The 27,646-nt window shown below is 35.3% G+C and overlaps 1 protein-coding gene across 5 annotated transcripts in view; it reads left to right on the forward strand.

The window, feature by feature from the left end:
- Positions 1 to 27,646, forward strand: part of LOC136038166 (lamin Dm0-like) — a 66,917-nt gene that overhangs the window by 14,553 nt on the left and 24,718 nt on the right. For 4 of the 5 annotated variants that reach the window (XM_065721230.1, XM_065721233.1, XM_065721232.1 and 1 more), the window contains exons 3-6: positions 12,497 to 12,629; positions 18,783 to 18,920; positions 21,503 to 21,685; positions 25,486 to 25,626. In XM_065721230.1, coding sequence (XP_065577302.1) covers positions 12,497 to 12,629; positions 18,783 to 18,920; positions 21,503 to 21,685; positions 25,486 to 25,626 — 595 coding nt within the window. Of the gene's footprint in view, positions 1 to 9,055; positions 9,166 to 12,496; positions 12,630 to 18,782; positions 18,921 to 21,502; positions 21,686 to 25,485; positions 25,627 to 27,646 lie in introns of those variants that run through there. The other variant, XM_065721234.1, reaches the window with a different exon arrangement.

The following is a 27,646-nucleotide window of genomic DNA, read 5'->3' on the forward strand; positions in this document are numbered from 1 at the left end:
ATCGCTATCAATAAATAAATGAAAATCGAAACGAACAGAAATCACAATAAATTGCCAAGTCAAACTCAAAACGAGCAAAAATTAACAAGAGTTAGGCTGAGAACCCCATGCCTTCTCATGACCAGAACACAATTTGCGCTTTATTAAAAAAGAAACAACAGCAAAAATCAAAAGACCGTGGATTGTCAATTTAATTGACATATACGGATATTTATTCCTTAAAAGCTTTGATAATCTTTTATTTATGAAAATAAAAAGAGTGAAAACATTCTTAAGAGCCACCCAGAAAACCCGTGGTAGACCATCAGAAGGTCTGGCCATCTATTTCAGACATAAACACTCAGCCAATATTATTGCAGTATTGCTAACATCTGAGCGATAAAATGTGGTGATATTGTATGTATACACGTTTATTTCTCCTGTAATAGAGAAACTGTGCAGTCATTGTCACGTTTTTCGCAAGCAAGAAATCGCCTACGAATACTACTTAGCGACCTTTCAAAACAAAATACCAAATGGGTTTTCGCCGGCGAAATGAATACTGACTTATTGTCTAATTCTGACCGATCTGAAATTTTTCTCATTTCACTGCCCGGAGGATTTCATCTGGCTGATAAAGATCTATTTATTTTAAACAATCGTGGTGGTCTTACTTCCAACATTGATCATGTAATTGTGTCAGATTCAACTCCACTTTCATCAGTCGTTCATGTGGACGACTCTAAAATCGAGGACAATCATTTATCAATCACATGCCAACTATCTTGCTCTATGGCAAGATCCGTGCGCCATAACTCTCCCAAGTGGTTCTCAGAGATAAATTGGGAAAATGCCAATGTTCCCCTTTATGTATTGACATTGTCCTAGTTAATATCATCTATTAAAGTACAATTCCACTAATTGCAAACATATATATATATATATATATATATATATATATATATATATATATATATATATATATATATACTTCTTTTTTTATATATAGATATGTCACGGGGATATATATGACACGGGGATGCCATGGATATTCTTTGGTAGCCACAACACTTGGCTAGGTAGAGAATTTAAAGTGGCGAAACCCTGTAGGCCAGTGTATTCTCCTGTTGAGCCCTTGTGTTGGGTTGTTGCCTCTGAATTATTTGTCTTTATTATTTTTTTCTATTGTTTGGTAAATGACGACTTATACTTATTGACGACATGACTGCCTGTCCATGGATTATTCTTTATGGTTGATTGTGTTTGGCTATGCTGTTTGACCTATGTGATTGTATGGATGAGTAGGGTTAAGGCCTCATTCAAGTGCTGGTCTATAGTAATCACTAATTTAGGAAAACAGTCTTCCTTTTCTCCTTCTGTCTCTCTTTTTTTTTATGTGTGTGCTGTTGCATGGGTGATTTCTCCTTTCATGATATATATATATATATATATATATATATATATATATATATAGTTATATATATATATATATATATATATATATATATATATATATATATATATATATATATATATATGTACATACAACTTCAACTCGGATAGATATCAACTCGTATTATCAGCAAATAGTGTTCTGTCTCAAGTCTGCCGCTAAAAAAGCTGTCCCTTCTGAGCGCGTGTTAACGGGTACTCACAACCCTTAGCGGAAGGCTGATCCTAAAGTGAAGATGGCTAAACAAAAAGCTAAGTTCTGGCTCCATGTGGAGCCAGAACATGTGGATAGTCTGTGATCGTCTTCCTTCTGGTTCAGTCCATCAAATAAAGCAGAAAACCCAACGAGAGTACAATTATTCCCTGTGTAGAGCGAGACTGAATGCCTGGGATGGTCCCTGCGACAAGAAATGCTGGGATCATCTTATAAACAGTGTAAAGCGTTCACCTTCAATTCATTCCTCTCTTCGGATATGTGATTTCGTTTCCCATTATACAAATATTTTGCTTTCATTTAATGTTAATCTCCAAAATCATTATACAAAACTTGTTAACTCAATCCTCCCAATTCGTATCAACCAATCTCAAGTGCTATCGGGGGAATCTGGTGTTATAACCAGGGCACTTAAGCAAGAGAATAAGTCTGAGTCTCTCAATAATGATGGTCTTTGCTTATGATTGTCCTGAACTGCTGAAGCATTTGCAGTTATTGTTTCAGATGTGCTTGGCATAGTCCATTGTCCCAAATAGTTTTTTGTCCGGTTGTATATCTTCCATTGTTAAAAGGGGCAAGGACCCCAGCGCTTACTCTAATTACCGTTCTATCACTGTGTCGTGTTTTGTTTGTAAGTTATTTGAATATGTGCTGCTACAAGCCAATAACTTAAAAGTGCGATTTTACGCCCTTCCACCTGCGTTCAAGCTCACCAAATTGTCTGTCGGCTCGTGAAACAAGCTGTTGCTCAAAAAAGTCCCCTGTATTGTTTGACTGTTGATATATCCAGTGCTTTTAAAAGGGTAATTCGTTCTAATGCTTTCTCCCTCACCGTCTGATGTTTACCTTTCTGTTGTTTCCGTGCTTTTTATTGGTATGCTAATTCTTAAGTTAGGGTGAATTGGAATGGTACTATAGGGGAGCATATTCCTGTTAAAAAAGGCGTTAGACAAGGTGCCGTGTTGTCTCCGAGTATATTTAAGTGTGTTTTAGCTTCGTGTCTCTGACGTCTTGAACCGTCAGTTTTTTACAATGATAGTTTAGGCATTAGATATAAGATAAGATATTTATTTCAAAAAGATCTCTATCACAAGCCCTCAAAGGGCCGAATTTGAACTTTGGAGTCGGCAAAATACATGGTTACACTAAAAAAGCAATGAAAAAACAACGAAAGCGAAAATTATAATGAATAAATCAAATTATGAGTCAATAAAAAAAACTGTAATAAGTTAATTAAAAAGTTAAAAAGAAAAAAAAAAAAGAAATCGGTCAAACTAAACTTGAACAAATACAAGTCAGAAAAAAGGAAGGGGACAAAATAAGCAAATAATACAGAAAAGAACAAGAAATAAATATGTATATCTACAAATTAAAAGGGACACTAAAAAAGGTCCAAAAACGCACAGAAAAAGAACGAAACCTAAAGCACACGAAAAACGCATAAAAATTAAGAGGGAAGCTAAACCATAACAGGGGGGGGGGGCAAGCAAATAAGTGCAACGATCTGGGCAGCACCTCACCAAAAAAAGGGGAGGAACTAGTTGGATAATTTATTCATTTTTTCTGTGATGAAGGGGACAAAGGTTTTTTCATATCTGGAAGTAACGCAGCGAATGGGGACAACTGGGATGGGATCAGAAGTAGCTCGGGGCTGTCGTAATCTAGATGGGGAGTGACTTTTGGGGAAAACACTTGTCATCCGAGGGTTTGTTATTGCATTTTTTGAAAAACGGAGGCACAGCGACAACCTCCTTCGCGCAAGGGTTTCCAAACTAGCTTTTTTCAGGAACAGAGAGTATGGCACTTTGCCTTCTTTGAAAATTATTTGCAATACGGTGCTCTTTTTTGGATTGACTCAATTTTGTCTGATGCACGAGAGATGCCAGGGTGCCAAACTGGACAAGCATATTCAAGATGCGGGTGGATAAAAGACGTGTACAACCTTAAGGAGTGAGAAGGGGGGACGTTATATTTATTTAAGAGCTTAAGGAGGGCGATAGACGCATTAGCTTTATGGATGATGTCTTTAACGTGGATATCCCACTTTAAATTTGAACAAATTGTGACTCTAAGTAATTTAACCGAGGACACATAAATTCTAGGAGGGATAGGATTAAGAAAACAGGGCGAGGATTTGAGGAAACAAATTAGCATTATCATGGACATAGAGGGGTTTACTGTCATGTCTAAGTCCAAAGCCTCACTTCCAATTTCATTGAGGATATTCATAGGGTCGCTTATTAAATTTCTGAATCAACTTTCAACAATCTTTAGGTCATCAACAAATTTCCAACTGTCAGGAACTTCCTTCGCGAGGCTGTTGATCATGACTGAAAAAAGGAGGAGGCCTAGAAGAGTTCCTTGGGGTATGCCATTGTAGATAGGGAGAGGATTTGAGTAATGGCTCTGGTATTTAACCACTTAGTTTTTAACATTAACGAATTAGTTTTTATCAAATGTTAAATGGTATTTAACATTAGTCACGTTGCTTATGCTGATGATGTCCTGCTTCTTAGCCGGACCAAACGAAGCCTAATTGCCAACTTTGAAAAATAACTTTTTTTTAAAAAACTCAGCAAATGACCCTATTATATAAATTTTTTGACCCTATTTGGCATTTTTTTTTTGATTTGAGTTAACTTATTTATGTTGTATTATAGATTCGTATGTTCATGGTTGTTGTTTTTTTCTTTTTTTGTGTTTGCTCCGCAGTTTTATGTATGTTGTGGGTTGTAAATAAATATTGTTATATTATGTTATTATTATATAGCGTCTTTTGATTTAGTTCAAATTTCTCCTTAATTCAGTAAATGAAGTAGTGTGGTAGTAGTAGGGGTGGTAGTTGTAGTAGTATTGATAGTATGCAATTTTTCATCACCTCCCTCATCATTTCATGAATTTCCCTAATTAATATGCTCAATTATTCCTGTGTTGTACCCTTTTGACAACTGTTCAACACTCCCCTCAACATTCTCTGAAAGGCTCATATGAATACCCTTCGTCTTCTGGGAAAGTAAAGTTCAAACATGCATACCTTTCTCAATACCATATACGATATGTGAACAATGAACAAATTGCCTAACTTACAACCCTTGTATTGAAGACTGTGGGGAGGTTGACATCCTCAACACTGGACCTTTAAACAATACTGAACAAAATGGTCACTAAAAATTTTGATTTGTTGTGTTTTAGGAATTGATGGGCGTGGGAGGGGGGCTTGTTGTCCTCAAATCACTTTTGACCAATAAGATGGGCACTAGCCCTTTCACTTTCCATTCGAATGAGCCCTTTTTGAAGTTTTTACGACAACAAATGACCATCTTGAAATTTGTATCAGATGCATTTTGGGTAAATACGAGGTTTGGGGGGGGGGGGGTATCCACCCTTTGATCACTTTCAATCTTAAAAAGAACTTAAAAGAACAATGAGCCCCCTACGAGGTTTAATCGATTACCCTTTCTATATAATCGTCATAAAATTTCTGGATCTTTCAATTACGTCAACAAAATGGCTATCTCAAAATTTTGAATTGATGTGTTTGGGGGAATAGTGGGCCTGGAAGGGGGGGCTGGTTGCCCTCCAATCACTTTCGACTATTAAAAAGGGCACCAGCCCTTTCAATTTCCAATCGAATGAGTTCTTTTCAAAGTTTCTACAACAATAAACGACCATCTCAAAATTTCTATTGGATATAAATCGGGAAAATACGAGGTGTGGGGGGGGGGGAGTTTCCACCCTCCGATCACTCTGATCTTAATAAGGTCACTAGAACCTCTGATTACCAATTCAATGAGCCTCTCCGAAGTTTATTCGATCACCCTTTTTATATAACTTATATGCCCCCAGGGCACAACTTACAACCCTTGCCCTAAGGGCTGTGAGGAGTTGTCATCTTCAAAGAGATAATTTCCGGACCTTTCAATTACGTTGAACAAAATGGCTATCTCAAAATTTTGTTTTAAATTTTGTTCATAATTTGGATGTGTTTGGGGAAACAATGGGCTTTGGAAGAGGATGAGTTGCCCTCCAATCACTTTCGATATTAAAAAGGGCACTGGCTCTTTCTATTTCCAGTCGAATGAGCTTTTTTTGAAGTTTTTATGACAACAGATGACCATCTCAAAATTTCTATCAGATACATTTTGGAAAAATACTAGGCGTGGGGAGTATCCACCCTTTGATAACTCTGAATCTCAAAAGGACACTAGAACCTCTGATTACCAATTCAATGAGCCCCCCCCCCCGAAGTTTATCTCCGAAGTTGCTATCTAAAAATTTTTGATTGGATGTGGAAGGGGGTCAGTTGCCCTCCAATCACTTTCGACCATGAATATCCAATCGAATGAGCCCTTTTCGAAGTTTCTACGACAACTCCGTTGATACGAAGTGCCCTGGTTTAAAACCAAAAAAATAAAAAAATAAATACATTGTGCCCACTTCGCTCTTTACTTGGGCAGCGCTATTGCACTGCCTAAGATATTTCATAAAAGGTCTGGTTAGGGATTTTGCCTATTTTTGCCATACCGGGACAAAGGGGCCAGATAGCATTATCTAGGGTATAAAATATCTTGAAAATAAATGCAAACAGTTAAAATGGACTGGAAATATAGGATTATGAGTCTGGTGTATTTCATAAATCTTTGTAAAACAGTTAGTGTCACTCACGGTACTTGGTGTACTATAGTGACCACACTGTTGTTCTTGATATGTTGTAAAACCGGTTTCTCTGTGTACACTCAGAGATATACAGCTTAGCCTGAGTGAGATAAACTACTATGCAGGTATATTTTAATCAAATATTTATAATATGGAGTAAGTTGCTTTCCATAATTCTTTTTTGCAGTTACCATAATTTTGCATTATATTTTCATCTATTTGGTACATTTCATTATGGTTAACTTAACTTCACTTTTTATGGCTATATTCCAAGTGACGCTGTCCAAATATTGCTGTGGTTGCTATAGTACTCAAATACCTCACTCACAAAGGTCTTATCTGACATTATCCCTCTGGAAAAAAGTTCAAAAATTATTTGCTTGGCTGTTCTCCAAGAAAGGATTCACAGAGCAATGAATGTTCATTGGCTTTTATGAATATTCATTCTATTCGTATTTCAAGTTTCTTTTTTTAATGCTACAGAGTCTGAATTTAAACTTAAAAAAAAATAGCATAAGAATGATTTCTAAGGCATGCCTTTTTCTTATGTAAATATTCCTAATGCAAATTGCTACGAATTGCAAACGATATGAGTACGTAATACATAATCATCAGAAAATGATTATAATATCAGTGGTATGTTTTTATGGCATTTGGTATTTATCAAGTGACATATAGTGATCGCAATTTCTGTTGGTCAGTCTGTCTGTCCCGGTTTTGCTAGTCTGGGCACTTCCAGATAAGCTAGGAGGATGATATTCGGCAGGCGTATCAGAGACCAGAAAATTAGAAATAGTTGTTTTCCCGATTCGACCATCTGAGGGAGTTGGGGGACGGTTAATTCGAAAAAATTAGAAAAAATGAGTTATTTTTAACTTACGAACGGATAATCAGATCTTACTGAAATCTGATATTTAGTAGGATATTGTGTCTGAGAGCTCTTATTTTAAATACCTACCAGATCTGGTGACGTTTGGGGGAGTTGGAGGGGGAACCTGAAATCTTGGAAAACGCTTATAGTGGAGGGATAGAGATGAAAATTGGTGGAAAAAATAAGCACAAGCCCTTAGATACGTGATTGATATAACCGGAACGGATCCGCTCTCGTTGGGGGAGTTGGGGGGGGAGGGGTAATTCTAAAAAAATAGGTATTTTTAACTTACAAAGGAGTGATCGGATCTTAATGAAGTATTTAGAAGGACCTCATAACTCGGATCTCTTATTTTAAATCCTGACCGGATCCGGTGACATTGGGGGGAGTTGGAGGAAGAAACCAGAAATCTTGGAAAATGCATAGAGTGGAGAGATCGTGATGATAAATGGTGGGAAGAATAAGCACAAGTCCTAGGTACGTGATTGAAATAACCAGACCGGATTGGCTCTCTTTCGGGGCGTTGGGGGGGGGATACATTAAGAAAAATCAGAAAAAATGAGGTATTTTCAACTTACAAACCGGTGATCAGATCTTAATGAAATTTGATATCTAGATGGATCTTGTGCTTCAAAGCTCTTATTCTAAACCCCGATCAGAACCAGTGACATTGGGGGAGTTGGATGGGGAAACTGGAAATCCTGGAAAACGTTTAGAGTGGTGGGATCTGGATGAAACTTGGTGGGTAGAATAAGCAAATGTCGTAGATACGTGATTGACGTAACCGGACTGGATCTGCTCTCTTTGGGGGAGTTAGGGGGGGAGGTCCAGTGCTTTAGTGAGTTTGGTGCTTCTGGACGTGTTAGGACTATAAAAATTGGTTGGCGTGTCAGGAACCTGCACACATTGACTTGATAAAGTCGTTTCCCCCGATTCGACCATCTGGGGGCTGAAGGGAGACGAAAAATTAGAAAAAAATTAGATATTTTTAACGTACGAATGGGTGATCGGATCTTAATGAATTTTGATATCTAGAAGGACCTCGTGTCTCAGAGCTCTTATTTTAAATTCTGACCGGCATTAAGCCTCTGATTTTCCTTTTAAATCAATCTATTGATTCTTAGAATTTAGCTAGAGCTCATGCCATATGAGCTCTTGGCTCTTCCGGCCTCGTCACAGGTGCCATATGAGCTCTTAGCTCTTGTTTTTTTTTTGTTCTGATTAGAATACCAGCAGTTCTATGGCTACACTGCCCTTCTCCTTGATCTTCTCCTTGAAAACGACTTTAAAGACGTTTATGGTAATCATCTGAGAAACTTAGCTAAATTGGTAATTTTGACAGAAAAATCCTAAAATTGTTTTAAAATTGTCATTATCTAAGGGAGGACTGACAGGATAAAGAGTATACAGCTTCTGATTCATAGTATAGTAGTATGTAGTATTTTTGACGCTAAAAAAAAAAGCAGATGGCCGAGGCAACCAAAAAAATAAACATATAAATACACATTGCCCTGGTGATTACTCTCCTGAGAACAATTAGAGAACGTTTTAAGCAATAATCTTGAATGTCTGGAAATGGCATATGCAACCTTTTGGCGCGACAGTGATTAAACGAAATTTCGACAAATTAACGTCTATGCCAAACAATTGCCAACAATGGTTTGTGAAGTCAACGTGACAGCGACGAAACCTTTTGCTGAGACAGCGACGAAAAGTTTAGATGTGACCGATTAATTTCATGGAGATGAATTAAAAAAGTAGCTGATGCTGGGTAAAAGCCTAATTGATATTCGATACTGACCTGTTATGGAAGAAACTGGTCCCATGTGACGAGTTTTTGTTTCACCCTATTGATCATGCAGAAAGACGGAATTATTCAAAGTAGTTACTAGTTCAGTTCCTCTGTTATTCCTCGGCTCTTTTTAATATTATCTAATTATTTAAATATGAAGCGAAAAGCCAGGCCCAGATCAAAAAGTGAATCAGATCCTGAGTGAGTTACTTTTGCATTAGTTTATTTAGTGTATTCTTATTTAAGCAAAAACAAGATTACATTTTACTTATCCATGCGCTCTTACCTACTTAAGGGGTAAGTATTCTTGGGCTTTCGACTCCTCCCCATTCCAGGTCAGATCCTCTACAGCCTAAAAGTGCTTTTGCTTCAAAGTTCACTGTTGCAATGACTGTAAAATCAAAAAGAGTTCAAAGTTTTAGTTTAAAGGGGTTTGGGCAGGACATTTAAATAATATAGGAAGTGATTTATTTTTGGAAGGGGTCCATTTTGCTGCCGAAGAGTACTTGTGCTTTGAAGTACAGTGTTCCCATGAATTAAACGACAATAGCAGTTCAAATTTTATTTTTATAATGTGATTAGAAAATACTAGAAATTAACGTGACTACACCTACTTTTTTTTGCTGAGTGTGGTATAAACCAGTAAACACTGGTTTATACCCCACCTTTTAACTCTAAGTTTAAAGCACCTTTTAACTCTTGTAGAACCTGTAAAATAGATAACATGTCCAAAGAAACCCATTCACACCATAACTCCTTCACATATCTTTTTTATTCCTGCTTGACTATCCTTTGTCAAAGCTTTAGAGATTGCAGTAAATATTCCAATGTCCTCAGGATGGCCTTGCCCCCCCCCCTCCAACACGCTAAATTCTTACGAATTTGTGTGTACTTTTTAGTCAAACTATCGAACTAAGTGTTTAATTATCCCCTCCTCCCATAGAATATTCCCGTACAAGTGCTTAAATAAATATATTCATAAATATGAAGAAATGTAGGTTGTAATAGCTTGTGCAGCAATATTGGCTGACAGAGGCTTAATTCGTAGAAGTAAAAATGTTATTCAAAGTTTCCGATAATTGATCGTTCATATTTTGTTTATATTTTAGACCTTTTTTGTGACAAACTTTTTGTTTTAATTTATGTTTGTTCCTATTTGCTACAAAGAGCGGTTGAAGACGTATTTTTTGTTTAAATTGATGATGAAAGAAGTGATACTAAAATACAATAACTGTCCAATTTCCTTTTCGTGCCCATGGGATCGCCATCTAGCCCTCGTGCTCAATTTAATTGGTTATCCTTAAATTATGGCTGAGGGCTAAAATCCACGAAACCCAAAATTTGACTTTAAATGGAAATTATAATTTAAATTTTTGTATAAATAATTTGGCCGTGAATTACGCAGGGTTTCGGCAAAAATTGCTATAGTGTTAGTTTTGTCTGTGGTTAACTTAATTCAGAATATGACCAGGCAATTACATAGTAGGGGTAGGTAATAAGTTAAGGATGATTTTTATTTGAAAAAAGAAGTGGACAAGTCAGATGGGCTGAATTCGCAACTCGAAGTAAAAAAAAAAAAAAACAGTCATAAAGGATAAAGGGCCAATAAACTTAGAAGAAAAGAGAAACAATTTGATATCATAAACCACGGACAGTTTAAAACAAAAAGTCGTATAAAATTTATTAAAGAGTGGATTCACATATGATAACACAAAGTGCATTGTCATTCATTGAAAATTAAGCCAAAGAAATTAGTTAATAAAAATACTTCATCCCGTAGAAACCGAGAGTTTAAAAATGTGTTTTTAAATAAGCATATGATGAGATTTTTTTTCAATTAAAGATACTTCAGGAATGACAATTGTTATATAGGGTTAATTTAATGGTAAAAGTCTTGCAAAAACATTTTGAGTATTTTGAAAGACTTGTTAATCGTAAATGGTGAAAACTTGTTTAGGAAATTAAATTTAATTAGACTGTTTGCCCGATCGTATTTCAAAAAGTAGGCTGTACGAAAAGTGTGGTTCAATCCCGCTTTCTATTGCTCTAATGAGAGAAAGATGGCTAGGGTGCATTCTGCGAATGAAAAATGACAGATTGCTAAAGATTGTCCTTTTTGGCTAAACGTAAAGCAGGTCGTCCTCGGTTCAGGTGGGAGGGTATCGTAAGGAAAGATTTAAGGGAAATGAAAACTTTTGGGGAGGGTGTAAAGAGGGAAGCTTTGAACACATTTTGTTGGAGGAAGATTGCGTGTAGCTGTGTTGGCCTCGGGAAACTTGGTGCAGTGGTGAGTTGTTAGTAGTAGTAATAGTAGTATCATTATCTTACCAACTAGCAACAAAAGTTCAAAGGCTTTACTTGGTTTAGTTTTATCCTTTTGTTTGGTAGCATTACTTAGAAATATACTTACCTGGTGGATTAAAATTTTAACTAGTGACAACAACTATTTTATGAGTTTCTGGAAACCTGACAAAATTACTACTTACTTATCAATTCATCTTTAATTAATCGCTAACGAGCGATTGAAGGTGGTATAGTGTTTCCCCTTTGATTGGATTTTGTAATTCGAGACAGTTTTTACCGTTCGGAAATTATATTTTAGATTTGGCTTACGGATACTTTTTGAACTAAGGTGCGAGCATTAAAATTTAGTAGGAAGGTGAAATATTTGACGTAAAGTGAATCTGATTGATTATAGCTTTTAATTGCTCAGAAGCTTTCAGCCCCTTTTTTGAATTTTTTTTTTGCATAAAAAAAGAGCTTTCGCAATTAAGTAAAAAGAAAAAAAAATAGTGTCTTTATCTACATAGGCTACGCCAGGGTTGGTGTGCTTGTAACTCTATGCCATTAATTTCGACCTTCATTTAACTAACTTAACCTATCTAACCCCTCGCGATGTTGAGTTTTAGCCCAATCTAAGTTGAACGGGGCTAGTTAAATAAGGCTGAGTTGAATGGAGTTGAACTAATACGAGGAAGTTAAAGCTGGTTGAGATGATACTTTACTTTGGCCATGAATATGAAGGAAAAAACGATCATTATTCAAAGATGTCAGTTTAAGGGCGAGATGGAGACCCAAGCACAACGCATGCAAGCTTAACTTATGATAGGTTCGCTACTTCTTACTTACAAAAAATTATGGTTTGGTAATATCTTTTTCAAATATTTTTTGTTTTATTTTGGGTTACACGACAATGTACACTGAAAAACTACATACGGAGACATTTGTCCCATTTGAGATGCAGAAATGGTATAAGAGGTAACATATCTGACTCGTATGTGCAGTATATCTGTGTTTTTGGTCCTTCCTCTTCGATTTTATTGGCTGCCTAGGAAATTGTGAAACCCCCATTCTGACTGCATCAAGAAGTTTGGGAAAAGCGAGGGTTTCGTTGGGTACTGGGTCCCGGGACCTCCCCCTAAATAGGTTCCAACTTTCAATGCATGAGGTATGCACTGGAATGTATTATATTAGATTTAATTTAAATATTTCTACACATTAGAAGTCTAGTCAATGTTATTTTTAATTCTAGGCTCTCTCAGACTGAAGATGAAAACACATCTTTGAAGAGAAGTCTTTCAAATCAGGAGGCCTTGGCTAATCGCCATCAATCTGAGTTGACTCAAGTTAGAAGTGAGCTGAAGAGATTGCAAGATGAAATGAAGGCAAGTTATTTTTTTCTTTTTTTTGGACAGGGAATAACTTCTTAAAGTATTGAAACTCATATAGACCTTTTTATGTTCATTATAGGCTAATGTCGATAACATTCTCTTGCTTTTTTTTAAAATAGTCTTTGTTTACGCTACTTTTTTGTGTTAGTGTTGAATGCTTGAGGTTTGTTTTTTCTATTCAACTTCTTGTTGGCCATGAAGGAAGGACTAGTAAATATAAAAAGAAATGGATTTTATTACCAAAAGTAATGTACAACTATGGTTGCTTTTCTGTAGTGTCACCTTGACGGTTTTATCTGTGTTATATATTTTTTGTTTTGTTTTTTTGTGGTTGGTGTTATGGTTTTATTTTGTTTTATCTGTGAACAAGTTTTGTAACACTTTTTATGAAATGTTGCAGCCAATGATTTGAAGTGGGGTTGTGGTGCTTCCTTCAACTCCTCCTCATTTTGAAAATTTTTGTCCCCCAAGACACTTCTTAGATTCAGGAAAAACGTCACTCGGCACTTATGCGGACTTAGTGTTAGGTGATTGAAAATGCACTACCATAGATGCATAGTAATGTGAACAGCCTATAGATAAAAAAAAAAAAAAAAAAAAAAAAAAAAAAAAAAAAAAAAAAAAAAAAAAAAAAAAAAAAAAATCAACGACTGTGAGGTTATGGCAAGTTTTTTATATAAGTAAAATTGGGTATTACTTGTCAAGCTAATGCAGCTGGGTGTAAACTTGGTATATAATAAGGATTACCTGGTATAAGCAGGGTCTCAACAAGCATTGTAGGTTCTGTGGCGAAACTTCGAAACACCTACAGAAAGCTGCTCGTAACAATATAGGGATTCTGACATGGATTGTTCTGATCCATGACTATGCCTGTTCTTACAGTGTCCGTGTAACCCAACGGCTCCTAGAACACTTTAAGTGAGACAGTAATTACTCTTAAATGTGTTACTTGGTATAAATCTTTTCGTTAGAGGGGATATGACTTGGTAGATCAAAGCACAAAAAGGATCAAATATACATATTTCAAGGTGAAGTGTATATTTTTCCGCCTTTTTTACAGGGTGAGCCATTATTCCCCCCCCCCCCAGCAGGCCCTTGTCACGAATTGCTCTTGAGTATTTGCTTCTATGGCTCAAAATAATTGGGGTTTTTCTTTATATTTTTAAAAGTTATAAGATTAATTATTTTACTCTTTAGCAATTGAAAATTTTAGGCGCTAAAGTGTGTTTTCATTGAGCCTTTTTTAATGTGAAAAACTTATTGACTTGTTTTAGATTTCAGGTTCATTCTGTTTATCTGTTAGACCGTTAAGAACAAGTTCAACTGTAAATCTTGTATTATTTAATCTCTTTAAAAAAAACTAGGTAGGCTACTTTAACCTTTAATTTCTAAGAACTGTGCCTTAAGTATTTTTCTTTTTTCCGATTACGTGAACTTACAAAAATAGATATGTTGAAATCCAAAACTGACAAGTAGTAAAAGCAGGAATCTATAACTAACTTAGTTTCAAGCATATCTTTAGTAGCACCAAAAGCAATGGCGTCAATTCATAAAAACGTATGGGGGAGGGGAAAGACGAAATGTCTTGTTCAAAATTTAGATGGGGTAATTTTATTATTAATTCGATAACAATGCCAAACACACAGTTTTTAGTGAAACGGCCGAAGAACTGTTCGAACTGAACTGTCGAATTTTAGGGGGGGGGGGTTATGGTAAAAAAAAATCATCTTTGTAGCTCGAAATTCCCAATTTGATAGTAGTTGTTGCTGTGTCATTTACACTGTTGGCTGTTGATGTTGAAAGCTTTGCTAAAAATGACGTAATTTTGGCATTGATTAAATATCCCATATAATCCGCCTTTAGTGTATTTTGCCGTTTACCATGCGCAGTGTGGGCGAACCGGTCTTTTTTCTCTCTTTGTTGATCTCCTGCGGGGTTTGGCATTCACTTTTAATAATCTCCGTGTGCGGAACTGAAAGGGAATTTTTGCTTATACAATTAAAATAATGCATGAAAAAAAAAATAATGGTGTATTCTGAAAACTTGTTTGAAAAACTGAAAAATTGCTGTCATGGGCAAGGGTGAATCTATTTTTTTTTTTTTTGGGGGGGGGGGTGTTTTTCGGGAGGGAGGCTTTAAAAAATTTCCCCACCGTATCCAAATTTTTGTACATGTAAATTTGTTGATTTGGTACTTATTTATTATCCCGAACCCACTTGAGGCATTTCCTCTGTTCGATCTGGGAAAAACCCGTTTGTCTGTCTGCAACCGGTTATAATTAGCTTATTCTGAGTGAGAAAAACTACCATGCAGGTGTGTTCTAATTAAGCATTTAATGTATAGAGGTAGTTAGGGGTTAGTTTAGTTATTTAATATAATGTGTTTTGGGCTGCCTGCTTTCCATAATGCTTTGTCGTAGTTTCCATAATATTGGCTCTAAATTATTATATTTTCATTGTATTTTGGTATATTTCATCATGATTAACCTAACTTCACTTGTCGAATGTGTTTGGGATAATACACAAGTACCGTTATTTTTTAAAGGTCAGACAAAAACATCGGGTGGGCTCAAACCCGGTATCCCCCTCTCCTCTTGGATACCATGGGTATGCTATTCCAGAGTTTTATCCCGGTATTATTCCATGTTGTAAAGTTTTTAACACACGAATGTAAACTTTCACAAACTATAAATTTCTTCATTTTGACCATAAGTTGATGTTTGTTGTGTGAGAAATACATGAATGAGAAATTCAGTCGATATTAATTAGCATTTTTTGTATTTCCCCATTTTTGTCTTATCACTCGTACAAACAAAAAGTAATATCTTTTATTGGTTTAGGCTGAAATGCGTGTAATATAAGAGTATTGGCATTAGTTCATGACCGGAAGTCACGCAACTCAGCTCCCTTACATATGTTTGTTCTCGAGTGGATGACGGACATCAAGTAGCTACCTGCTTATAGTTTCATGCTAGCATGGAAACAAATTCGAATAAAAGATGTTTTAAGCAATGCACGTATAATATGTTATAGCCTAAAACATTTAATCCTATATCTTTAATGAAAATCAATCTTTGTGTCGCCGGGAATTCTTACAAACCTTCTCATTCTTTTGCTTTGTTTTGCACTCTTAGGTTAATAATTGAGAAGTGCTTGAGTTATCAAACACCTTTGGTTCTCAGTTTTGTAGATGATAAGCAAGCGTTCTGTTATGTTGATAGAAGAGCTTTAGCAAAGGTTTTATACTTGTGTGGTATTAAATAAAAAAACTAATTTTTTTAGCTGAAAGTAAGGAGCGACATTAAAACTTAAAACGAACAGAAATTACTCCGTATATGAAATGGGTTGTCCCCTCCGCAATCCCTCGTTCTTTACGCTAAAGCTTTTAATTGTTTTAAAAAGTAGAATTGTGGCAGAGTCAAACTTTAGCGTAAAGAGCGAGGGATTGCGGAGGGGACAACCCATTTCATATACGGAGTAATTTCTGTTCGTTTTAAGTTTTAATGTCGCTCCTTACTTTCAGCTAAAAAAAATTAGTTTTTTTTTATTTAATTTCTGAACGTTTTTGAATTAATGCATGTTTGGTTTTGGCTCTCCGCACATAAATTATTAAAATGAAACTTGTATATTAATTCTTTTTTTGGCTGAATGGCTTTCTCTTAGTTTTGATCAGACGATTTTGAGAAATAAGGGGTGGAGAAGGATACCTAGTTGCCCTCCAATTTTTCGGTTACTTAAAAAGGCAACTAGAACTTTTAATTTTTAACGAACGTTTTTATTAGTAAAAAATATACGTAACTTAAGAATTAACTTACGTAACAAACTTTTATAATCTTATATTTTTATTATGTATACGAGGGGGTTTGTACCCTCGTTAATACCTCGCTCTTTACACTAAATCGTAAGTTTTGTCCCAATTCTTTAAGAATGACCCCTGAATCAGAAAGGCCGTAGAATAAATAGTTTGAATTACTAGGTATATATCTCCTCCTAAATACCTCGGTCTTTATGCTAAAGTATTTTTAGAACCCCTCATATGCGTAATAATCTCTGTTCGTTTTAAGTTTCAATGCTACTCCTTCCTTTCATTTGAAAAAACGTTTTCATGTTTATTTTTCATTGTTTTTTTTTTATAGTAATGCTAGAAAATCCTGCGCCCTTTTATTGAATTTTTCTTCCCCCATGACAGATTCCTCCAAGGAAAGATCCTCCAACATAGCCCCCTCCCCTCAGCCCTACCCCCAAACAAAATAAAATCTCCCTGGAAACGTCTGTACACTTCCCAATAACCATTACTATATGTAAACACTGGTCAGAGTTTGTAACTTGCAGCCCCTCCCCCAGGGATTGTGGGGGAGTAAGTCATCCCCAAAGACATAGTTATTATGGTTTTCGACTATGCTGAACAAAGTGGCTATCTCAAAATTTTGATCCGTTGACTTTGGGAAAAAATGAGCGTGGGAGGGGGCCTAGATGCCCTCCAGTTTTTTTGGTCACTTAAAAAGGGCACTAGAACTTTTCATTTCCGTTAGAATGAGCCCTCTTGCGACATTCTAGGACCACTTGGTCGATACGATGACCCCTGAAAAAAAAAAAAAAAACAAACAAATAAACACGCACCCGTGATTTGTCTTCTGGCAAAAAATACAAAATTCCACATTTTTGTAGATAGGAGCTTGAAACTTCTACAGTACGGTTCTCTGATACGCTGAATCTGATGGTGTCATTTTTGTTAAGATTCTACGACTTTTAGGGGGTGTTTCCCCCTATTTTCTTAAATAAGGCAAAATTTTCTCAGGCTCGTAACTTTTGATGGGTAAGACTAAACTTGATGAAACTTATATATTTAAAATCAGCATCAAAATGCGATTCTTTTGATGTAGCTATTGATATCAAAATTCAATTTTTTAGAGTTTTGGTTACTATTGAGCCGGGTCGCTCCTTACTACAGTTCGTTACCACGAACTGTTTGATACCAGACAAATGTATTAACGTGACTAGTGCTATGTACAAGAATAACATTGCTGCGGTTAAGGTAGGAAGTGAGATCAGTAACTGGTCTCGTATTGAATCAGGAGTTAAGAAGGGTTGTTTTTTATCCCCCTTTATATGGATAATTTTGATGAACTTGCCTTAAGAAGCACTGGAAAGGCAATGGAGTGCACGAAATCAAACGGGGAGGAAAAACTCTCCTGGTGTCTCTTCAGGTGTCTCTTCTCCTGGGTCTCTTCAGGGTGTTAACATGGGGTTTGAAAATAATCCCGTTTTTTTCTTCACTACAACTCATCCAATTTTTATGTGTTTGAATGTATGAAAATTGATGTACGAAAGAAATTCGACTAAAAGATGTTTTAAGCAGTGCACGTATAATATGTTAAAGCCTAAAACATTTAAGCCTAAACCTTTAATGAAAATTAATCTTTGTGTCGTAGTTATGTCATATTTGGGAAATCAATACCGGGAAGTCCTGGAAATCTTCTTTTTTTGTATTTCTTTTGCAAATTTTCTCGTTTTTTGTATTTCTTCATATATATATATATATATATGTGTTACCGTGAATGTCGACATTCACCGGTTAGTGTCCGAAATACATTTGTTTTCTCCTAGGATTTAATCAGCGTTGCCAGTCACCTTTTTCTATTAAATGCAAGGTTTGATGATGACAGGTTAGGCTAGGTTTTTAACCCATTATTGATATTTATAACCAAATTTAACCTACACAGAGTAGTTTTCCCTTTTTTTCAAGCCCTTTAAATTTTTTTTTTTGCCAAAAGCTTTTGTCACCCTCCAGATAAGGTTAGGTTCTATGATTTACATTTCTCAGATGTAATTTTTATTTGTTCTATGTTTTTCACTTTTTCTATTTTTTTCTTTATGAATTGTATTCTTAGCTCTGTAGACTCTTAAGGATAAATGTATATTTTTTATTAAAATAAAGCTGCTGCGGAAGAACTGTACATAGATTTATAGCATGGGGAACTCCTATCTATATTCAGGACTATCTGAGCTCTCCAATAATATTATTTTGTTATTGAGCGTTAAATTATTTGAATTCTTAAGGATTATTTAATTTTTGTTTAAGAGCGATTCAATTAGTATTCAAGTGAAAATGTGAAACTTTTTGCCATTTTTTTCTTATTTATTTTAGGGTGTCATTGCCGAGCGAGATCGGCTCCGGTCTCAGGTGCCAGAATTGAAATCTCAGCTTGAAGACGAAATTTTACGTAGGACTGACTGTCAGAACAGACTTTTATCACTGAAAGAAGAATTGGATCTAGAAAAACAGGTATTTAAAGTTGAAAAAATTAACTGAGTATACTCTTCTTCTTTTAAAGATAGACACTGCTTCATCAATTCCCTCACCTTATTCTCAGCTCCTCTCCCATTCTTGAACCCCCTTCATCCTCAGAAATATCTAATAGTTGCCGGATATTTAACAGAAAGATGCTAAATGATTTCTGGTGTTTTGTAAAAATGTACATTTTTAGTCAATTTTTGAACTTTTCATTGAAGACTGGGCCATTTTTGAACTTTGATCTGGAGCTGAAACGGATATTCGCCCATTTGGAGCTATTTTTTCATAATACGGACGCGAAAGTTGGCTGCCGAACCGATAATGGATTGACGTCAGAGTTTAGACTAACGTTGGCGAATATTCACTCATATGAATGTATTCTTTCATAACTTGGACGCAAAATTCAGCTGCCAAAGTGATAATCGACTACCGTAAGGGTGTGGTTTAATGTTGGTGAATTTTCGGTTCGATCCTCTTTTGTTGTCCTCCCCCTCAATTTTTTTCGCCCCCTCTCCATGATTTTTAATACATCTAGTATTTTCATTGAAAACTTTGAATAAACCAGCGAGATTGTCCCCCCTCCCCTCCTTCTTCATATTAGGAAAATATATTTACCCTTCCCAACATTACCTTAAAATAGTGCCACTGCCTTTAATTCCAAATATATTATGGATAACATAAATGGCTCATATATCCACCGTATTGCCTCAGTTTTGCTGACTGTAAAAATTGGTTTCATATCAGAAACATCCCACTGAAACTTTCGGGCATTGTAGTTGCCAATATGAAACAATTGACCCTTGTATTTATTTGGGACGAGCCAGGAGAGGGCGATCTCTATGCTCTGCAGCGTGGTGTACTTTCTTTTTTTTATCTTTGGTAGTAAATAAACAAAAAAGGGAAATAAATAGAAAATTAAGCCAATAGTAGTTTAGTAGTTGGAGGAGATTTAGAATTTTTTTTCACTGCGACATTGTAGGCTAGTGAGTATGATTGTGTCCTGGGAACATATTCTAAAATACTCTGAAGGGAAATTGAAAAATATCCCTGTAATTTAGGTGATGAAACCTTTTCACCTTCATTTTCGTTTGCTCTGACATTTGTAAGAAGTAAGTTGATTACTACCCGGGAAGAAACGAGAAGAACTACGAAAATAAATGATACTCCTAACCAGTCAAAGCGTGCTTGATAATCTAGGTACAAGAAATGTATCTGTTTATCACGAAATATACCTTTTAGCTTCTCCCCCTCCTTTGTACTTCAAGGGCAAAGTTGACCCATTTCACCTCGGGGTAGCGATGCCGATTTTGGATCTGTTAATTAACTCCTGTTCATCTGTATCGAATGGTTTGAAAATCATTTTCTGTTGCAATTTCTTCAGGTCTTAACCATATTTTGGCTGTATTACATCCTACATCGAATGACAATTGTCTTTCGTCTGAACTGGCTTTAACCTATAAGTATGGTGGATTGCGCGTTTGCTTGGTGGATTGCGCGTTTGCTTGGTGGATTGCGCGTTAAACTTTCGGAAAAATTCCAGTTTTTACTAAGAACTCTGAACTTTAGGACTAAAATGATTTTTAATTATCAGAAAAAGTGGAAAAAATCCTACTGACGAATTTGATAAACCTCATAGAACAAACAAAAGAGAAAATTAGAAAAAAAAGAAATTTGTTGCTAGTATTTAGTTTATGGGGCTGCTCAATTCACCGGTAAAATACCTAGGCCTGTTCTTTTTATGTTTTTTTTTTTACTTTGGCAATTTTAAATTTTGTCGGTTGAAAAAAGAAATCGATAAAAAGAAGCAACAATTACTAAGTGGTGAATGGCAAATTTTTTGTTTTAATTTTCAGGCATTAAATCTTGTTCTTATAAAAACATCAACGCAGGGAGAATAGTGGGCTGTAAGGATTTGACCAGATAAGCAATAAATATAAATATGAGTTAATTTGTATAATGAATGTAAAACTAGGTTTACTTGAATAATAAATTTGAACCTAAGTTTTAAAATATCTTGTTTAAAAATATAGCTTACTGTAGAATCGCTTTGAATTTTGGAAAATATTTTCAATGTTATTTCCAAAACTGGTTACATCTTGACAATTAACGATAATTTGTAAGGAAAAAGATAGACCCCAAAAATGTGTTTGAAGGAGCTCTTTCTAAAAAAACAAATTTTGGGTATAAAAATTCAACTTTGCCGTTTATGCCCCTCGCTCCATGGATTTTTTACCATTAGAACCTTAAGAGTGGGCTAGGCTGTCCCGTAAAAATGCAGCTCCGTTCAGGGTCGAACTTACCGTTGTACCCGAAGAGGGTGAAGAGAATGCATACATTTAGGAAGGAGGAATACTGTCGTAAATCAAACCCCTCTGTGAGGGGTTGAGATGGGGTTTTAATATAAATTTATAATTTATTGTAATGACTTGGTTATAAGTAACTAAGATACAAAAACTTAATTAAAACCCCAGTTGCTAGGTACTAGGCCATACAAAATATGTTCCCATACAATTTTTTTTTCAATTTGTTTTTATATTGCTTTTAGCTTAACTGTTTATTCACTCTTCTTCTAGGTTCATGAACGGGAAGTATCTGAAGTACGCCTGCGTAAGCAAACTGAAATCAGTGAAATCGACGGTCGACTTCAAGAAGAGTATGAAGCTAGACTCCAGGAGGCATTGAGAGATCTTCGTGAGAACTATGAGGCGCAAATGCGGGGAAATCGGGAGGATATTCAGACTCTCTACGAAACAAAGGTTTTGCCTTTTTCTGAATACTTTGTTGGTTGATACACTGTAAATGTGAGAATCGCGTAAGGGAGATGAGGCCCCCTTTCCCAAGTGGTACCGCTGAGAAATAGACTAATTTGGTGAAAATTATTGAATAATCCGAATAATTTAAAAAAATGTTTGCTTTACATAAACGAAATTCCTCTCGTTCCCATTATCATTCGAATGTTGTTTTTCGTTTTAATGTAAATGTAATAAATAAGGAAAATCTTGGCTAGAATAATCAATGCATTATTGTTGTTCTTTTTCACTATTGGTTATTATTGTCAATTATTTATATTTAGCTGCATAAAGTTTGACCCTAGACTGGGAGGGGGAAGGTTGGAGTATTTGACCAAGGGAGGTGGGATTCGAGTATTTAACTTAGGGTAGGGTTTGAGAAGGGCTCAAAATTAGAAAGCCCACTGTTAGACTAGTGTGTTTCAATCTAAAAAACCGATAGTGTGTTTCAGTCTAAAAAACCGATAAAACTATTAACTCTCTAGGAGCTCAGTAAGGTTATTATTTTGCGTTTTGGAAGTTGCCTAGTTGTTCTGAGAGATCAAATCCACTTTTTCATGCTTTTGAAGTAGTAGTTAGTCCCACGATCCGATAAATTTAGTACGTCAGTGAGACTACGTTATGGAAAATTTGCGAGACTTACTATTTCTAAAAGGCCAAAGCCATTCCCTCCGACCAAGAAAATAAATAAATGGCTGTAACAGATTTAGACTTTTTCATTGGTTGCCTTTGATTTTTACGTAGTTCGTTACATTTTCAATCTATACTATCTATTTTAAAATTTATCATTGAGAAAAAACAGAGTTAAGCATACTTGAAACCTCTCCCTCCCCCAAAAAAGTATCTACAGCTACAACCTAGCTTGATCTAGGTCGCCATTATACTTAAATCGTAAGCTGATATAAGTTCAAAATTTTTAACTGAAGACAAATGTGGGTAAGGAGAGAAAACTATGGGCTTATGCTGTGCGAGACCTCACCCCCACCTACCGTGTATAAGTTGGTTTATGGTTCATTCGTTCATTTTCTTGTGATTAATTTTGCCTTGATTATTGAAAAAATGAATTAGAAAATTATCCTGGCTTTTTAATGCTTAGTTTTGTGATTTATTGTATTTGACAGTTCAGGATGTATTGTGATATTCCCGGTCATTGGTGTAAGATTTTATTGCTATAAAGGGGTTCAAGATTAAAGCTAATAAATCTTGACTTATAGTTGTAGATTTTATGAGATTTAGTATCAGTTGTTGGTTCTCCTAGACTGAAAGTGGGTGTATATTTTCTGCTGTAAACGTTTGCTTTCTTGATTTTTGCTTATCTCTAGTTTTTTCAAGTTTTTCTTTTCTCGTAGCTTTGTGATTTCTTTCTTACTGGACGCTTAAAATTTGCCATGCATGGCCAGTTCAGTTTTAACTGGAGCTCAGTTGTGGAGTTGACAGTTCGGGGTACGCTACTATATTCCCGGTCATTGGTGCAAGATTTTCTGGCTACCAAGGGGCTCAAAATTTAAGCTAAATAAAACTTGGCTTATAGTTGTAGATTTTATGGGATTTAGAATCAGTTGTCGGTTCTCTCCGACTGAAAGTGGGTGTATAGGTGAATATAAAATATATATTTTCTCTGCTGCAAAAGTTTGCTTTCTTTGGCTAGTATGATAACGTCAAAGAGGTTGAAATATTCGTGATATCAAACTATAAATGACTACAGATAATAAAATATAACATTTAAAATACGTATCATAAACAAACTTGAATTACTATTCTAAATTCTTAACATATGTTTAAAAATCACTTTCATTACTTATACTTGACCATACAGATCCAAAATGCCCCCTTTGAGTCTTAAAAAGTAGTGTTTGCATGAGTAGGTTTGTCTTTACTAACCACTCACCTTTTTGCTTTTCGCTTGTCTCTTTCACATTCTTTTAATATTCATGTTGACGACTTTCTTTGCGACTTCGATGCTTGTTAATGTAACATCTAATAATTTTGACAAAATGTGACATTTGTCAACGTGAAATTGATCTTTGTGACAAGTGAGCATTTCCAAAACAATATACCGGCTCCTAGTTATTCAGTTTCTATATTAGGTATCATTATCATTCTATATCATGTTCTATATTCTATGTCAGGTTCTATATTCTATATTATAATATATTAGGTGGTAATAGTTCTATCACACTACGCTGTAGAATGTTTCATCACTTATAACTATAGAGTTTAGGTTACTTTATGTTATCTTACAGAACAAATTTTGTCCGTGACGTCAGCGGTTAGAATTATACGAGCTCTGAGCAGAATTTTGTTTTCTATAAGTTTATGTATCTTACATTTTGGAAAATTCAATACAAAACCATATTGACTAATTTGAGCTGTCCTAGCCAAGTGGTTTGCACTCCAGACTCCAATTCCTGAAGTCAGTGGTTCGAGTCCCGGTGTTGCTGGTTATTTGATTTGGATCTGTAAGCCTAGCTAGAGTTGGCCCAGCTTTTAGGGGGTACCTGGAGAAATCTGGGGACACGGGAAGCGTCGGATGATTTTTCCCCAACCACGCATCGTACTCTCAACCGAAGGCATTGAATCAGGAGATTGGTATCTGGACTACACAGAGCATTGGTCAGCAAGCGAAAAAGTTTTTTTTTAAGTTTCTTAATATAGGACCAGGAAAATAGAATTCCTAGAAGAGTAATTAATAAGTTTTGAATATAAATTGATTAACTTTTTCTAGAAAAGCTTTAACACTCGACCACTACTGGATTGTCCATCTGAATTCCACATCTATGATTTTGAATATTAGCTCGTGATGATTTTAGACGATGATGGTAATGGAATTTTTACTTTAGCCTAATGTGACCGCTTAGCTTCAAAATTTTAACTAACAATCTCATATATTTAGTTATTTGTTTTTTACCCACAATAATAAAAAAAATGGAGTACAAGCGACACAGGAATGAGTGCTCGCGCTGTATAACAGAAAATATTTAACCAACTTCAGGAAGCGAAAAATTTTAAAGTTGCAAGATTCCAAGTTCCCATATATGGAGTTCCATGATATATATATATATATATATATATATATATATATATATATATATATATATATATATATATATATATATATATATATATGTATATATATACAAACATATATATATATATATATATATACAAACATATATATATATATATATATATATATGTATATATATATATATATATATGTATATATATATATATATATATATATATATATATATATATATATATATATATATATATATATATATATATATATATATATATATATATATAAAATATCTAAGGCATTGGACTTTACAGTCTCTACCGGTGGTGCTGATCTCCGTTTCATGGTTCGTCCGCTCCAGATTTCTCCAGGTACCCAATTTTAGCTTGGTTGACTCTAGCTGAGCCTACAGAGTCACGCCACTGACCCCCGTTCCAAGCCAGAGAACTAGCGACAGCAAAACTCCAACTCCTGTTCTATCGAACAGCGGATTTCAAGACTAGTGTGCTTACCACTCAGCTAGGATGGCTCAAAATATGATGATACACATTTAAAATCGACGCAAATAAGGAAGCTTTGTGGCAACTAGGTGCCCCTCGGCAACTAAAAGTCAAGGGGCTAACAGGCATGAAAATGTTTTTTACTACTCTTTTTTCTACTTTTTTTAGTTAACTTTTTTTCAGTCTGCTTGTTTCAGTTTTAATTTTCAGTTTTTTTTCATTTAACCCCTATTTTTTGGTTTCAGATTGGCCAGCTACAAGCCGACATTCAAAGACAGTCAAATTACTATGGTTCTCAAGCCGAGGAAGTGACCACATATCGACTTCAAGTAGACAATCTTACTGCCAGAATAAGTGAACTCGAATCAAGCAACAATGGTCTTCAGGTAAACAATAGTAAATTAATTTTCAAGTGTATTAAAAATACATTTAGTTTAATCCAAGATTTATAAGTAAAATACAGAGATGGGCTAGAAAGACCAGTGATTTTTAAATCTGGATGTTGAAAATTATCAAAGTTTCGGTTGTGGGGTCTTTTCTATAGGGACAAGTTGTAGGTCTGTCGTCTAATTTTGTGGTAACTGGGGCCTAATTGAAGGCTCCGTAATGTGCCCTGTTTTGAAGTATTAAAACTCATTGTCATATTTTAATTACCCACTTTCAACGAAATTCATGAAAATCTTTTTTAGTAAAATGGTGGAAATATAAAATTGAACCGCTAAGCAGTTTTGCTACATTAATGGTGTCTACATCATATTACTTCATTGAACTGCTTGATTTTATCTTCAAATCCATACATTAAAAAGACAGTAAAGAAGGGAGCAAAAAAAAAAAAAAAAAAAAAAAAAAAAAAAAAAAAAAAAAAAAAAAAAAAAAAAAAAAAACTTAAATTAATACGTCACTACTTAAAAAAGATCGAAAAAGAAAAAAAACTTAATATTAAAAAAATTAAAATAAACTATTGTAATTTTTTGTTAAATTTAAAATAAACGTATTAATTTAATTAAGAGATTCATTTGAAGAAAATCTAGAAAAAAAATAGGTTAAAAAAAAAAAATCTTAAAAAAAAGAAGAAAGCTTGGGCAAAACATGTGGATGAAAAGGACAATTTTTAGAAACTGCTGCCTATTGCTTCGTGAATAGTATATGTCAGGCCTAAAGACTTCAGGAGCTTCTCCCTCTTGACCCAGATCAAGCTAAGGTATCATCGACTTCATAACATGCTGATATCTGTCGATTTCCTCGCCAGAGGGGGTGACTTAGCAGGTATTTTGCAAAGTTATAAAACGCACTGCGGATTTTTTTTTTTTTTTTTTCATCAATAGTTAATATGGGCCAGAGAGGCGACAGATGTAAGATATGGCCGAAGATTTGTGCCAGAATGCGGCATTTATACAGTTGCTTGCGAGACAGAATCGCCCCATACGCATGTCGAATTATCTGTTTAGAGTCACTTCTACAGTAATTGATTTAAGTCATTGAGATATATTTTTTAAAAGATTTGATTCAAGGTAACATATTTTTACCCTTAACTAATAGGATGGTTTTTTTAATACTCATGGTTGGGTGTGGTCAAAATGACCCTAGTTTTCTGAAGGGTATTAGTCAATAAAATGTTTTGATGGAAACATGAGCTTTTACTTTCAAATATATTGACATAACTACCATTGAAACCAATGAAAAGTTTGTTTCGATAAACATTTAAAAAGTTTGTTTAGATACAGCCTGAGCAAACAGCCACTGTGTGTTCCTTGCAGCCACTATTTTTATAGACGGCACAGCATAGGGTATCTTCGCGGTCCTTTTCCATGGGACAGATACCACATCGAGCTCGTTTGGCTGCAGAACGTTGTTCCCCAGTGTTCTGGCTTTCTGCAAAGGGAGTCCCAGCAACCTGGCATGTAAGTTGACGAAGTTTTTGTGGCAGAACCTTGTATGAAGATCTTATTGTACAAAAGCGCCATTTAGTTTTATGACTACGAGAGATTGTGCAAATAAAACCGATTCTATTCTATTTTAAAAATAGCCGAACCAAAGCCACACCTAACCTTATGAAGACCTCGCGGCGGGAAATGCTCTTCTCTTGATCGCTAGTTTCATTTACAGGCACAGAAATGTTTACACCAGAAACCTCTAATAGAGCAAAAAACTTTGCCAATGGCCAATGGCGTGTTCTGCGGCTGCGGCGTATTCTACGTGTTGCGACTCATGGTCTCTCAAAAAATGTCTCTGCCAGTCCCATCGCTGGCAAATAGGCCAGTTGTATCTTCGTTTCCTGACTTGAAAACTCCGGCAAGGTATATAAGACCAAAAAAATGCCTGAAGTTCTACCTAATCAACTTGCTTCGTAAATGTTTGCATATCCAGTAGATCGGCTGCAAAATTCGCACGACAGAGACATTTTTC

This window comes from Artemia franciscana, chromosome 17 (genome assembly GCF_032884065.1).
Source record: "Artemia franciscana chromosome 17, ASM3288406v1, whole genome shotgun sequence".
Classification (NCBI taxonomy): domain Eukaryota; kingdom Metazoa; phylum Arthropoda; class Branchiopoda; order Anostraca; family Artemiidae; genus Artemia; species Artemia franciscana.